General features: G+C 43.7%; 1 protein-coding gene across 1 annotated transcript in view; it reads right to left on the reverse strand.

Moving 5' to 3' along the window:
• Mettl8 (methyltransferase like 8) overlaps positions 1-14,959 on the reverse strand; it is a 91,503-nt gene that overhangs the window by 23,741 nt on the left and 52,803 nt on the right. Inside the window, 1 exon segment of the mRNA XM_021194510.2 lies at positions 8,042-8,133. Within this exon segment, the coding sequence (XP_021050169.2) occupies positions 8,042-8,133 (92 nt within the window).

The raw sequence follows: 14,959 nt of genomic DNA on the forward strand, positions 1-14,959 counted from the left end.
GAACTCCTCTACCCCTGCGTGGCGTATGAGTTTCGACCCCAGCATGCTGGCCTGAGCTCTTGTCTTGTCCTGTCTTCAATAAACTTCCTCGTGTGTTTACAGCAAGTAGGTCTCAGCGTCCTACTGGGTGCGCGTCCTTCCCGAGACTGGAGCGAGGGGCTCCCTTCGGGGGTCTTTCAGCCCCATTCACCTTCCTTATCTTCCACCCTCCTCCCTGCTCCTCTTCATTTCCCCTTCATGTCACTATCCCAAATCTTATGTTTCCCCTGCCCACCATGGCATGAGACCTATGAGCACAAAATTCCCACTTGTCTGTGTTCTGGACATTGAACTCTTCCCATGAACTCTCATTTTTATCCTCTGGGTTTGCCACACCAAATGAAGAGAGAAAATAAAAGAAGAGAAAAGGATGGGAAGGGGAGGGGAGAAGACAACAATGTGGGGTTAACAATATCTTTCAGATAGACAACAAGAAATTCAATGTCATAGGGCTTAAGTTTTTTTCCCCTAACATAGCCAGAAAGGGCAGGCAGCGTCAGGACCTAGATTAAGTCTGTCAAACTCCAGAGCCCTCGGTTCATGGCCATCACATAGTGTCGGAAGCCAGGTAATTCGCCATTACAAGATGGCACCGACTTCCTGCATGCTTTCTTGATAAACAAGCAATGTGCGCATGTGCATTCGGGAATCCGCTGAGTCACTGCTCGCCCTGGAGCATGTTAATGAGGTTCTGATGGCATATCCAATCAGGAGGCTCCACGCCTATCCTAAGCATATATAAGCAGCACCAGTTTTTGGGCTCGGGGTCTTTTCACCTCAGTAATCAAGCTCTCCCAATAAACGTGTGCAGAAGGATCCTGTTGTGTGGCCTCTTCCTTGCTGGCGAAGCAGGCATCCACAACATAGCACCATCTCCTTAATACAAAGTTAACATGTGCTCCCTCAAAAATACTCCTAAAGATAATTGGTTCTTCTGATTCTTATTTTCCTCTCAGTTACAAAGCACCAAGTTGAAACCAGTCTAAGTTTTAATAAGTATAGGAGTGCTGTAAAAATAATGCTGGCTGGAGTTAGCCTTCATCAAGAGAGATAAGTACAGAATCAATCAAACCAAGTTCTTTCCGTGAGATACAATGCAAGCTATATGAGCCTACAGGATGAATTCATGGTTAGCAACAGAACCACAAAATGCTCTAAGAGTACAGGTTGGTTTGTAGGGTAGTCACTGGGCAGGATCAGCACCCGTGGCTGGAGTGTGTTGGCATTTACAACTGTGCCCACCCAACAGTGTCTTCCACCAATGCTGGCAACCCTGTAGTTCTGAGGGTGTTTCCATGACCTTACAGGAGCATGCCTGACTTTCGTAATTATGGGCCTGAGACAGGAAACACCTCCAGTGTAGGACCGAATTTCTGGAATTGAAAGCATGCCTGTAATGGCAGGGAACGACAGGTGCCACTCTCTGACCACGACAAATACTTCAGGCTCACTTTGCTGCTACCTGCCACAGCTTCAGGCCAGGAACCACAAAGAGTCTATGCAGTGTGGGGAAAGCTGGGCTGCCTTGACTTTAACAGGCATCTGAGTGACGGATTTTTTCCCTGGAGGAACACCTTTTTCTTCTGTGGTCCTAGGTTGCTAGCTGACCAGAGTAAACTGGTCTATGCTAGTGACAATGAAAGGGATACAGCGATCTGTTTCAGCCTAGTTCAGTGAGGAGAGATCTCAACTCTTCGTTTATTACGTTCTAGACTGCTGAGCAGAACAGAAACATAGCACACTAACTATGCTTACATGTTCACAAGCTCACAGATCATCAGAATTACCCTGAACATCATAATTGAACAACCAAATCAAGCCATTTAGGTATCTGGCATATATGATGTGATTAATATGAATTATGAAAATTTATTCTAAGTTGCTATGTAACAAAAAGTAATTTAAAGTTATTTTTGCACATCCATTACGCAAATACCTGAACTTTCAAAGTTGGAAATTTCCACATGTCACTGAAGGAAGTTCACTGTCTAATAAAAGAAAACTCTTAAAATTATAAAATTAAAAGTGTAATTCTAAGAGCACTGCACAAAACTTTTAGCAGCCAGAGTCATCTTAGAGGCAGCTATATTTATCAGCACAGGGTGTTTAACAATTCTGTTTTTCTTTCCCCTTCATATAGAACATTCTCTTCAGTGGTAAGGCATTCACAACACAAGGATACATTCTTTCATCATCTGCCTACTGTAGCTAACCTACCCTAGGTAGGACTGTATTTACAAAGATATTTTAAAGTGCATGCAGCAGCTGCTGTTGTTAGTAAGTTTTAAAAACCCATTACATTTGCTGTACAACCAGCTGACATATAGCACACTGGAGATCTTTTTAAGGAAATTATGAAATATAATCATGTTTACTCAAGAAATACTGATTATATCTTTTTTTATTTCTCTGGGTTAACTTGGTTTTAAAAGAAATATGAGCTATAATAAAATTGAAAAGTAATTAGGAAAAGAAAACATGGAATTAAAAGTCATTAGTCTGGGCAATCTAATTGAAGGAAATATTGCTAACTGGAGCCTGGGTGCTATACATTCTCATTATGCAAACGAGGCCGGGTCATTCAACAGCAAAAGGCGATTATCTGTCATGTAGACGATCTTATTTTCAGATTGTGAGAGTGTTTTTCTAACTTCTGTTCTCACCAACAGCTCTGACAATAGGTGAAAAATGGGAGAAGGAAGAGTGACATACAGGGAGCAGAAGAAATGTGACAGGGTTGGCTAGCTGGAAGAATAAGCAGAATTCCTCCCAGGGGCTTAATAAAGGAGATAGGATCAGTGACAGTGTGCCTGCTCTGCAGTGCTCTGCAGACGGGGTTCTTTGTGATGCCAGAGTGCTGGCTCTTTCAAACACTTGGGGACTCTCTTAGATAAGGGAAGATGGTGTTGAGGTCAAAGCTTCTGCAGGGTTCTCTCTAAGTCTGGAAGTAGAGCAGAATGATCTGTTTACCCTGACCCGTACTGACTCATCAGAGGGATAACACAGCGAATGAGAAGCCTTACCCAAGACTTGAGTGGGGTCTGTGATCCTAGCAGAGACTGCTGTGTGGCTGTCCCTGAGACATCCTGCCACTCACTGATGTTCCATAGACCACAGTTTCCTTCCTTGTTACCCACTGGGAACTTAGCCCTCTCTGCACTCACTACCTTGCTTTAAATACAAGATATCCTCCGTATAACTCAAGTCTTTTCCTGCAGTAGTCCCCTGACACCGTGGCGCCCGGTGCACTGAGTGGCAGGATGCAGAGGTGACCCAGAACAAGTCTCTATTTCTTTGAGTCATTCTGAAATGGAATCTTTAGTTCTTTATCTTTACAGTAGCCAGAAGAAACACTTAGAAAGGGCTGTCACAGCAAGCACCTCAGAGTGGTGCCAGCGCCGTCTTGCTCCTGCCTTTCCTCTTCTATGGAGTGGCCCGTCACCACCTTTCTATTTTGGTCCCACTATGGTTCTGTGGGAACCGTCCTTTTCCTTTACTGTGGTTTCTGAGGCTCTAAAATAACCTCCTCATTAGCTGCGCTCAAGTTCATTGTTAGCTCAAATAGGACAAAGTGGGCGGCCATGAGCAGAGAACTTTAACATGATCAGCCCTGCTCTATTTAAGTTCAGAACACAAACATTCAAAAGGAAGTTTAAAAAATCCCTGCCTTTTCATATTATTAGGATAATGTGTAGATAATAGCATGAATGGGTTTTCATTTTCTGGAAGTAAATTAAAACAACTGACAATGTTGAACTTCGTTCAGGCTGGAGGCTCTGCTGTATTCAGGAGGCCACTAGCAAAAGCTTGAGTAATGTGGAAAATATGTCCGCGCAGCTGCTGGCAAAGAAGTGAAGTTATACTTCCTCAGAAGCAGTGACAGAGTTCCTGTGAGGGAATGTGTTGCTGGCCGACGGAAGGCAGCACTGGCCCTGGGATGAGCCCTCAAGTCCAACCTCAGCACTCCCTGCCTGTATTCCACCCCAGGTCTGTCCGGCGAGAGCCCATAGAAATAGAGTAACTCCACTGGGGTCAGGGGCTCGTCTTTCCTGACCACCCAGGGATACACTGATGCTGAGGGTGAAGGACTACCACTAAGGAATAACAAACAAGGCCAGAGGAATCGATAGGCTACCAATGACTCCAGAGAGCAGAGTTGGTTGCACTGGCTCCTTTGCCAGCTAAAGGCTGAGGGCTGTCCCATCCTCTTAGCCTTCCCAGGTACCTTTGCTTCAGATTTCAGCAGCTGCACGCTAACATCATTTCAACTGTGCTTCTCCTGATTTTCACTATGTGCCTTACAGGGGGGAGTACAAGCATTTTTCCCTGTGGAGTCTCTGCCTATCTGGTCAATCTAGCACTAGAATTCTAGCTTTGGAAGAATCTTCCTATATACTGCCTGTTAGGTATTTAGTCTTTTGATTTGTTTGTTTTGTTTTATTTGATTTGATTTTGTTTTTCAAGACATGATTTCTCTGTGCAACTCTGGCTGTCCTGGAACTCACTCTGTAGACCAGGCTGGCCTCGAACTCCGAGATCCACCTGCCTCTTCCTCCCAAGTGCTGGGATTAAAGGACTGTGCCAGCACTGCCCAGGTATTTAGTATTTATGTGACATTTACAGTCTCCTTTGGACCAAATAGTTCGAAAGCAACCACAGAGAGTATGTCAACAAGTGAGCATGTCTGTGTCCTAATAACTTTATAAAACATGTCGCAGGCTAGGGAGATGGCTTAGTGGACAAGGTGCTAGCTGTGCAAGAATCAACTCCTCTGAACCCACAGAAGAGGAATGGCAGCTGGATGTCATCCCGGCACCAGAGAGGCAGAGAATGGAGAGCCCAGCGGCAAACTTGCTAGCTGGACTAGTCATAATCTAGCAACTTCAGCAAGAGATATTAATTCAGGAAATAAACTGAAGAGCTACTGAGGAAAACACACACATCAACTTCAGACCTACATTCACCCTGCGAATGAACACACACACACACACACACACACACACACACACACACACACACACACACACACACTCATACACCAAAATACTCCCACTTAAAAAAAAACAACCCAAACCCACATCACCGTTTGCTGACTCCAGTCTGCTCTGAAGCATGGACGCTGCCACAGGAATGATCGGGATGAGTAGCACCCAAACAAAGTCCTGGTGCTAAAAGCCAAGACGGGAGCTGCCCTTTGAGAGGTGAGAGGGATAGAGGGTTAATTAACATTACCAGCAAGCTGCCATGCTATTGGTAACTTTCTGATTCGCCATGTCGATGCTGCTTACACGGATGTGAAAATCCTGCAAACTATGTGAGAACTCTTTTGTGAATTATATAAATTTTTGTATATATTTGGTACTTCAACAAATTAATTTATTGTTGACTTAAGAGATGGAATCTTACCAGATAGCACAGGCAGGCACCAGGTTCATTATGTAGCTCAGGCTTTCCTCAAACTCATAGAGATCCACCTATCTAGGTCTCCTCAGTGCTCAGATCACAGATGTTTATCACCATGCTTAGTTCTAATAAATAGTTTTGGCAAAGAAATAAATCCAGCCATCTTAGCAGCCAGAGGGCAGAGGCAGGAGGATCACTGCAACCTTGAGGCTGCACTGGTTTACATTTCGAGTTTGGCTCAGCCAGTGCTGCACGGTGAGTTAGTTCAGTTGGTAAAGTGCTTGCCCCCGTAAGGAGTTTCTTCCCCGGGGGTCCTGTTAAAATGCACGCAGCTCAGTACTGGGTAGGTGGAGGTAGATTTGGGGAGATGACTCAGCAGTGGAGTGAGTTTGCTTCTCAAGCACAAGGACCAGAGGTGATCTGCAGAGTCCACATTAAAGATGAACAAAGAAGAACCAACAACAAAACCTGGCACGGTAGCACAGACTTCTAATCCCAGCAGTGAGGATGCAGGGTAGGTGGGTCCCTGGGGCTCCCTGGCAGCCAGCCCAGCCTCCTTGATGGGGCCTAGGCCAGTTAAAAAACCCTGCCTGACCCCCTCCCCACAAAGGATGACTAGTAAGTAAGGAATAGCACTCCAGGTTGACCCCTGGCCTCCACATGCATATGCACATACATGTGCACTCGTGTACACATGAACATACCTACACATACACACACACACACACACACACACACACACACCCCAAAAAGGAGAGAGCACAGGAGATGTCCTAAAGAAAAGGTCATTTTAAGAAAAATAAGGTAGAAAATAGTATACTGAAAGGACAGCTGTTAGGCAAAGTGACTAGGAGTCACTCACTGTGAAGGACACTGACCACTTCTAAACATTTTTTTTTCTGTGTGACAATTTTTAAAATCGTGGTAAAAGCACATAAAATGGAGCATCTTAGTCATTCTTAAGTGCATGGTCCCACGGTGTTAGGTTTGTTCACTCTGTTGTGAAGCAGACCTCGGGACTCTTTCCATAATGCAAACACTAACTCTAAGCCCACTACATAACTCCAACTCTCCACCCAACCAGCCCTTGGCAATCACCATCATGTAGCACATTTTATTATCATTCATGTACGGTAGCTACAGCCCCTGGAACATGGCTGCTCATGCCATGTCCTCGGAACATCGGACATTGGACACTATTCCTCAGGCATTAGCATTTAACTGTTCTTTCCTCTAAGGCTAAACTTACATGTCTTTTCATTCATTGTGTTAGAACACTTGTGGTTTAATTATGTTTCTCTTTTGCCTAACATAGAGACTGCTGCTATGAACATGGAATGCATATTATCTCTTTGAGAGTGTGCTTTGAATCTTTTGGGAATCTATCTTTAAAGTGAATTGATGTATTATAGGGAGTGCTACTTTAAAAAAAATTTTTTAAAGATTCATTTTATTTGCACACGTGCTTGCCTGAGTAGATGTAAGTGCTCCTCATGCCTGCCTGTTGTCCATGGAGGTTAGACGAGGGTACTGGATCCCAGTACAGGAATTACAGGCAGTTGTTAGCTGCCATGTGGGTGCTAGGAACCAAACCAGGGTCCCTCTGCAAGAGTAGCCAGTACAGTAATTGCTCTCAACTGCTGAGCCATCTCTCCAGGCCCTCCATTTTTAATGTTTAGGGAGCCTGCACAATGGTTTCCATAGTGGCTGTACCGTTCACACCAATGTGCACCAGGCCTCCTGTTTCTCTGCATCCCTCTCAACACTTGTCAATTTCTGGTAGTTTAATAATAGCCCAAGACGAATTTCAAAAGCTATTTACGAAGTCGGCAAGCTGAGTCCCTGAATGAAACCCTAAACACAAAGTCTCCCAAGAAGACTGCTTTTATTAAAACCTTATCCTGGGCTGGGAAGGAGGCTCAGTGGGGAAAGAGCCTGCTGTGAAGGCAGGAAGACTTGAGCTAGGGTTCCTGGTGTGGCGACATGCTTCTGTGACCTCAGAACTGGGAGTGGGGGTGGGGCAGAGACAGAGCTCACTGTCCAGCCAGTCTAGCTGAAGCAGGAGCTCCAGGCTCCGTGACAGACCTTGTCTCAAAAAAACTAAGGCGGAGAGTGAAAGAGAAAGACACTTGAAATTGACCTCTGACTCCCAAGTGCCCTGACACAAGTGCCCTGAACTGCTCATATGTGCACACATACACACTAATGCACGAACTCACAAACACACACTCCCTTATCCTAAAAGGCCAACAATATTTTGATATGACTTTTTATTTTTACTCAAAGTTTATGAATTTGTTAGAAGTTTCCAGCAAGTGAAATATACAACGACACACTGAAAGTGGCGTAGTTAGGAGGAAAATTTAAAGTTATATTTTCATATCTTGCTTAAAATGCCACCCATATGCATATCTCCCAGAAAAAAAGCAATATGACTACCAAAAGACCAATTACAGGGTGAATACATAATTTATTTCATTAATTTCGGTTCCACTACGAGGAAAGAACTGGGAATCCCACCAAAGGTAGCAAATGGGTTGACTGGGTGGGATGGCGGCTCAGAACGTCCAAATGCTGGCACAGGAGAGTCCAGCCTTACCTTGCTCTTCTGGAGCGACTCGTGTGGCTGAGTTTTCCTCTACCTTTTTTCTAGCTGCGTCTTCTTCTTCTTTAGACCACTGCATGTGATCCCTATTAAGAAAAAAAAAAATAATAAGAGAGCAAAACATATTTGACAAGTGGGGAAGGCAGAGCCCATGTGGCCGGGGACACTGTCGCACACTCTAGATATGTGATACAAGCTGACTCCATGTCAAAGGAACTCATTTGTGTCTAGTCTGTTTTCTGTTCCTGGTGCTAAGTGCTGCCCTGCCACTCCTACAGGTTTTCTGTTTAAATCTGGCTGTGGGACCAGCCAGCCGCTGTTGGGAAATGGCTGCTTTAGTCATATCCTCAGAACATTCTAGTGCAGGACTGTTTTGGTGCTGATGCGGTGTATGCTACTCTAAGGATAAACGCACTGACTTTCTGTTAACAGATGTCTGTTAAATGATGTTCTGTTAATGTCAGAACAGGGCAGTCCTTAATAGGACTTGATGTTCCTGTTATAACACACATTTGACACTCTGCCAGCAATGTGTGCATGCACACACAGGTCTGTCCACGCGCGTGTGCATGTGTGTGCTTCTTATGCGGACCAGTGTCAGGTATCTCCCTCAATCATTCTATACTTTATTTTTTGAGGTAAGGCATCTCACTGGGCCTGGCATTCACCAGTTTGGCTAGAGTGACCGTCCAGCCAGCCACTCTCCGCACACTCCCAGCGCTAAGGTTAGTCATGCACCACCACACTCTTTAAATGTGGGTTCTAGGCCTCAAACTCAGGTCCTTAAAGTTTTAAGACATTTAGTTCTTTTCTAAATTTTAAATTTTATTTTTCTTATAAGCTATCTCAATTTCTGAAATAGGTAAGCTTATATTTCAATAAAGGATAACTTTTGTTGTTGCTGTTTTATATGAGATAGATTTTATACGAGATAGATTTCATTTTGTCGGCCAGGCTGACCTCAAACTCATCATGATTGTGTTCTAGCCCACTTTGCCTTGTACTCTTTGGTGGTTGCAGATTGGGTGAAGCTGGGAGTTGAGTGACGGGGACTCTAGAGAATGGCGAGAACCAAGCAAGACAGTGAGTGGGAAGAGCTGCAGGACAACAGTTAGATGGTCCAGAGGTGAGTCCTTGTGCTAAGATGGTGGCAATGGAAAACGAGAAGGAAGAGGGCAGGAAGACACTGAAAACTGTCGCTGTGACCTGGACATGAACTACACACTGGTATAGCATCAGGCGCGACTGTGGAGATGGACCCATGAATGTCTAGGAAAGTGGGGTGACATGGCAGGACAACCAGAAACCTTGGGTGGCACGGTGAGAAGCGTGGTTCTATTCCAAGCACTGTTTATGCAATCAGATATGTGAGTGTATTCCAGTGACCTACTTACCTAGCTATAAATACCCCTATGGAAAGGTGAGAAACTGGTTCATTCTTTTCCTCTCCCCCATCCCAACCAACTTAAAAAAAAAAAGACAGCATCTTGCTGTGAAGCCCAGGCAGGCTCCAACTTGTAGCAATTCTCCAGCCTCAGTCCCATGAATGCTAGGATTACAGACACAAACCACTGTACACAAGTCTTTTAAAAAGTATGCCGGGCCTCTCCATAAAAAGCAAATGAAAACATAAAAGAATTTCATATATGAAATTTAACCGCAAGTATTTTTTAAAAACCCAATCACAAACCAAATTATCACTAAGCATCTTTTGTCCTTTGATTTAAAGAATGGAATTAGAATAGACTTGTGTTTTTATGTAGTTACTATGGAGGAGTGATCACATATAAACTGGCTGGCAGTTGTACCTGGCATTCTATTTATATGCACATATATAAAGACTTGATGTGACAATTATAGCACTAAAATCAACAAGTCAGTCATTTAAAAACCATTGCTAAGGCTGGGAATGAGTTAATTATCTGTAATTCCTACAATATATACAGAAGAAGCTGGAACACTTGTGGTGGTGGTGGGGTGGCACATGTCAGTTGCCCCCAGTACTCATGAGGACTGAAGCAGGAGGCTTTCTCGAGTCCAAGAGCCAGTCTGGATAACACATGGTGAGGCCCCATTTCTTAAAAAGACAGGAGGCTCAATACTTCAGGGACAGCCTCAGCTACATAGGGGTCTGAGGCTAAATCAAGAAGGACTGATTAGAAAAACAAAACCCTTGAGTGTGCCCAATGAAGTCCCACGTCAATGAGAGCGTGTGGGGGTCGTCTTTAAGACACTTGTGTTAGACAGTGAGTGCCTCGAGTGTTTAAAGACTTGGTTATTTATTATTTGATTTCTCTTAATGGCCTCACATTGTTCTTCATGTTGTTTGTTTAATTTTTGTAACCCAAAGTGAGGGCAGCATCACACACTGTTCATCACTGGACCGTTGCCCTCAGCAGCTACATGTGTCCCTGCTGTCCTTACAAGGACTCTCTCCAGCCCCACTGCTTTGGAGCAGCTCTTGCCAGTGGAAGTTGGAGTCCTCTGCAGGAAACCCCAACACTAGCAGTAAGGATATTCAAGCTTCTATAAGTGACAGATACAACCAGAGGATTCAGGCGAGTAACCAATCAGTAAGACAAAGGACCAGGCACTTAACAACCCATGGAAAAGTAGTTTCTACTATTTGGTTCATAAATTGCACCCTTGGAATTTATTATAATAAAGTATCTCAAAAGAACAGTGAAGTTCTGTGCAGGAAAATATGCGGGAACACTAAATATAATACCAAGAACATGGAGGGAACCTCAATGTGTTAGAGGTAAGTTCAAGGTCTCAAGGAAAGACACTGCATTCCAATTAATGTTCTCTAGAAACCTTGCATTTGATCAGAGGGGGTGCTGCTTGCAGACTGGAAGAGCTAGGAGATAGAGGTGGGAGGGGGGTTGGGGGTGAAGCAGTGGGGATGGGGTGCAGGGTGGGGGTGGGATGGGATGTGGAGTTTGCTTGGTTCTTATTCTAAGATAGTATTGACTGAGTTTTCTCCCATTGGCTGGGATCCAACCGCACAGCCTTTCTCAAACAGCCAGCTCTGAGAATGCAGCAGGACTTTTATGTTAGCTAAACTTTGCCCTGGTGGAAGAGATTAAACACTGGATAAAACTTTTGCAAGGTGAGGGCTATAAACATTTTTGCATACAAAGTTTTAGGAGTTTAAGTTGGCAGAAAAGACTCCATTTAGTGATAGGAGAATCAACATTTATCAAAGGGATAGTGTGCAGGCAATTAAAATATTTAACAGGTACAGATCTATTTATAGGCAAGTTCTTACTATGTAGCCCTGGCTGGCCTCAAACTCACAGAATTCTGCCTTTTACATGCTGGGATTAAAGATAGTGGTGCCACTACACCTGGTCAAGCATGTTTGTATATAAAAAATGTTTTTAAATTTTTATCTCAAGTTGCAGAAGCTTTACAACATTAAAGAAAATTTAAGAGTTTCCTAACCCTGTTTTAACATTATTATTCTGCAATTCAGAATATTTATTCAATGTGTATAATAATTTGTACTAATTATTCTATAATTTAGAATCTTTATTTAATGTGTATAGTAACTTTAAACAGACATAATTACATATACATAATTTTAGAATCTACCATTTTTGCCTCTTGTAGTAGCACACATATTTAATCCAAGCATTAGGAAGGCAGAGGCAGGCAGATCTCTGGGAGTTCAATGCCAGCCTGGTCTACATAGTAAGTTTCAGGCCAGCCAGGACTGAATGGTGAGACCATCTCTAAAAGTAAATCAATAAATCTGTTAGCCGGGAGTGGTGGCACATGCAGATTTCTGAGTTTGAGGCCAGCCTGGTCTACAAAGTGAGTTCCAGGACAGTCAGAGCTATACAGAGAAACCCTGTCTCGAGAAAAAACCAAAAAAAAAAAAAAAATCTGCTTTTAAATCTTATGTTATTTAATAAACTCATTTGTTTTACTTCAAAGACTTTGAATACCTTGCCTCAGCCTCCTGAATACTGGGGGGTGGGGGTGGGGGTGGGGGTGGTGCCACTGTGTCCGCATACAATTTAATGACAAACCTGACAAATGCATAAGGTGATTAGAATTTTTTTTAAAAAATCTTATGGTTAAAGAAAGAAATAGTTGGGCTGGAGAGACGGCTCAGTGGTTAAGAGCACTGACTGCTCTTCCAGAGGTCCTGAGTTCAAATCCCTGCAACCACATGGTGGCTCACAACCATCTAAAATGGGATCCAATGTCCTCTTTTGGTGTGTCTTAAGATGAGGACATATAAATAAATAAATCTTTTTTTAAAAAAAGAGTTAAGCGGTTTTAGTCTAAACCTATTTAAATAATTCTCAATTTTATAACAATTTTTTTCTATATGGCTATAAGACCTTCATTATAAATATAAATTAAATTAGCTGTACAGGACTTGATTTTGTCTACAACAGTACAACTCGTAGTGGGCTCAATCTCCTGCTATAAAAAATTATAAAGCTGAGCAAACTACATGAAGTAAATGCTTTTAGGTAGTGGACTAGACAGTGTAAGACGATGACCCTAAGGGAAGAGAATACAAAGGGTAAGTCACTACAGTCACCAGGAATGCCATCTAAGAAATGTTCATCTGTGGCAGAGCCCACGCACAGCTGAGGGTAGAGGCTGGGCACCGCACCGTGCAGAGAGGTGCGGGCTGAAACTGTCTGTCCAGCCACAGGGAGAGACTCCAGAGAAGTTGGCGGAGAGGCAGGACTCCGGGGATGAGGGTGGAGGAAAGAAGACTGTGCAGGGCAAGGCAGCAGTGCTCACGTGCAGAGACACTGGAGTGCCAGAGGAGCAGTCTCAGCACCTCGGGTACCTGGTTAGGGCCATGTGCTAAAGAAGTAAGAACTGCACTAGACACCAGAGAGTGGTGAGACAGACACACCCTAACAACACTTAAAAGAGAGCCTTAGTGCGCGGTTCTCAACCCGTGGGCTTCAATACCAGATATTTGCATATCAGTATATTTTGTATATCAGATGTTTTACATTGTGATTCATAACAGTAGCAAACTTATAGTAATTACAGTAATTATAAAGTAGTGACAAAATAATCTTATGGTTGGGGTCACCACAACATGAGGAACTGTATTAAAGGGAGCAGCGTTAGGAAGGTGGAGAACCACTGCCTTAGGGCTTGGTGACACATGCATGTGATTTTAGCACTTTGAACGCTGAGGCAGGAGAATCCCAAGTTTGAGGCCGCCTGAGCTACTTTGCAAGAAAACAAAGCCAAAGCAACCTGAATCTGACCCAGGCAGCGTTTGGTGGGAACCTAATGATAATAACTCATTTTTAAAGGAAATAATATAACCAGACTCCATGCAAGATATCACTCAGGATAGCCATCACATAGTAACACATGGTTAGACATGTCACTAAAGTAACAAAGAAAGCAGACAATAAAAACAGACTTGGGGGACATCGTTATCAGATAGGAACTAGTATCCAATAGCTTTTAAACAGCTTTAAAATGTAAAGATTTGAAGAATCTTCTAACATTGTCTCTTGAGAGGCCTTGACCAACTCCACCTGTACTCTCTTTACCCCTCTTAATACCTGTGCTAAATTCTAATTAAAGCCATTAAAAAAATCCAACTTTGCTACATTGAAAACAAAAACCAAGCAAAGAGCTGGGGATGCAGCTTAACTGGTAAACTGTGTGCCTACTGTGAGGACTCTCTGGGTTTGCCCAGACTGCATACACCAGGCATGGCAGGCAGAGCCCACCAGAGACCTCAGCACCCCAGAGGTGGATTTAGGAGGATTGGAAGCTCAAGGGACTGTGGCTGCACAGGGCTTGCTCACCTAGTACAGTGAGTGAGTGCTAGACATACCTGGGTTTCTGGGGCCCAATTACAAAGAAACAGATCTAAAGGAAAAGACTGTCAGAATGAATGGGTGGGGAAATCGCCACAAAGAAATGGAGGCAATTCTTTGTAAAAGAGGAGTCTGCAATGAGCCAGCACACATTATCTGAAAGTGAACTCACTGATGGATACTGCACAAGAGTGCAGATGTCATTCAAACTGGGGGACATTAAAGGACATAAACAGATGCTAGGACAATACTGCTATGGCATGAGTGTAGTTTGTCTCCCAAGGGTTCATGTGGTGGTGGTTTGCTGTCCACCTGGAGATGGCGGGAGTGGTGAGCTTTAAAAGCTGAGGTCTGGAGGCCCTCAGGAAGGAGTATGATAGTTCCTAGGGGACCAAGGAGCTCAGTGGTGATGCCTAAAGCCTAGGTTTGAGCCCCAGCAGCACAAATTATGTTTCTTTCTTCTCTCTCTCCTCTCTCTCCTCCCTCCCCCCCTCTCTCTTTATTTAAATTGAGACAAGGTCTCTCTGTATATTCCTGGCTAGCCTAGAGCTCACTATGTAGATCAGGCTGCCTTGAACTCCCAGAGATCCACCTACCTCTGTCTCCTGAGTCTTGGGATTAAAGGTATACAGCACCATGTCTGACCTAAATTTTATTTTAATAAATTTTAAAATAAAATTGATACTTGGAAACATCCTTTTAATATTCAATATAACCGAGCAGGTCTCATATACATAGCAATTCAGTTTACTTTGATATATGTATTTAAGTATTCGTACATATTTCCTGAGTGGAAATGCTGGTTCATGCTCACACTGTGGTGATTACCTGAGGGGAAGCACTGGTGTGACTCACACTGTGGTGTGATGACCTGAGAGGAAGCAATACTGGTGTGATTCACATTGTGGTGTGATGACCTGAGGGGTAGCAGTCCTGGTGTGACTCACACTGTGGTGTGATGACCTGAGGGGAAGCAGCACTGGTGTGACTCATACCGTGGTGTGACTCACACTGTAATGTGATGACCTGAGGGGAAGAAGTACTGCTGTGATTCACACTGCAATGTGATGACCTGAGGGGAAGCAGTACT

Source organism: Mus pahari, chromosome 3 (assembly GCF_900095145.1).
Source record: "Mus pahari chromosome 3, PAHARI_EIJ_v1.1, whole genome shotgun sequence".
Classification (NCBI taxonomy): Eukaryota; Metazoa; Chordata; class Mammalia; order Rodentia; family Muridae; genus Mus; species Mus pahari.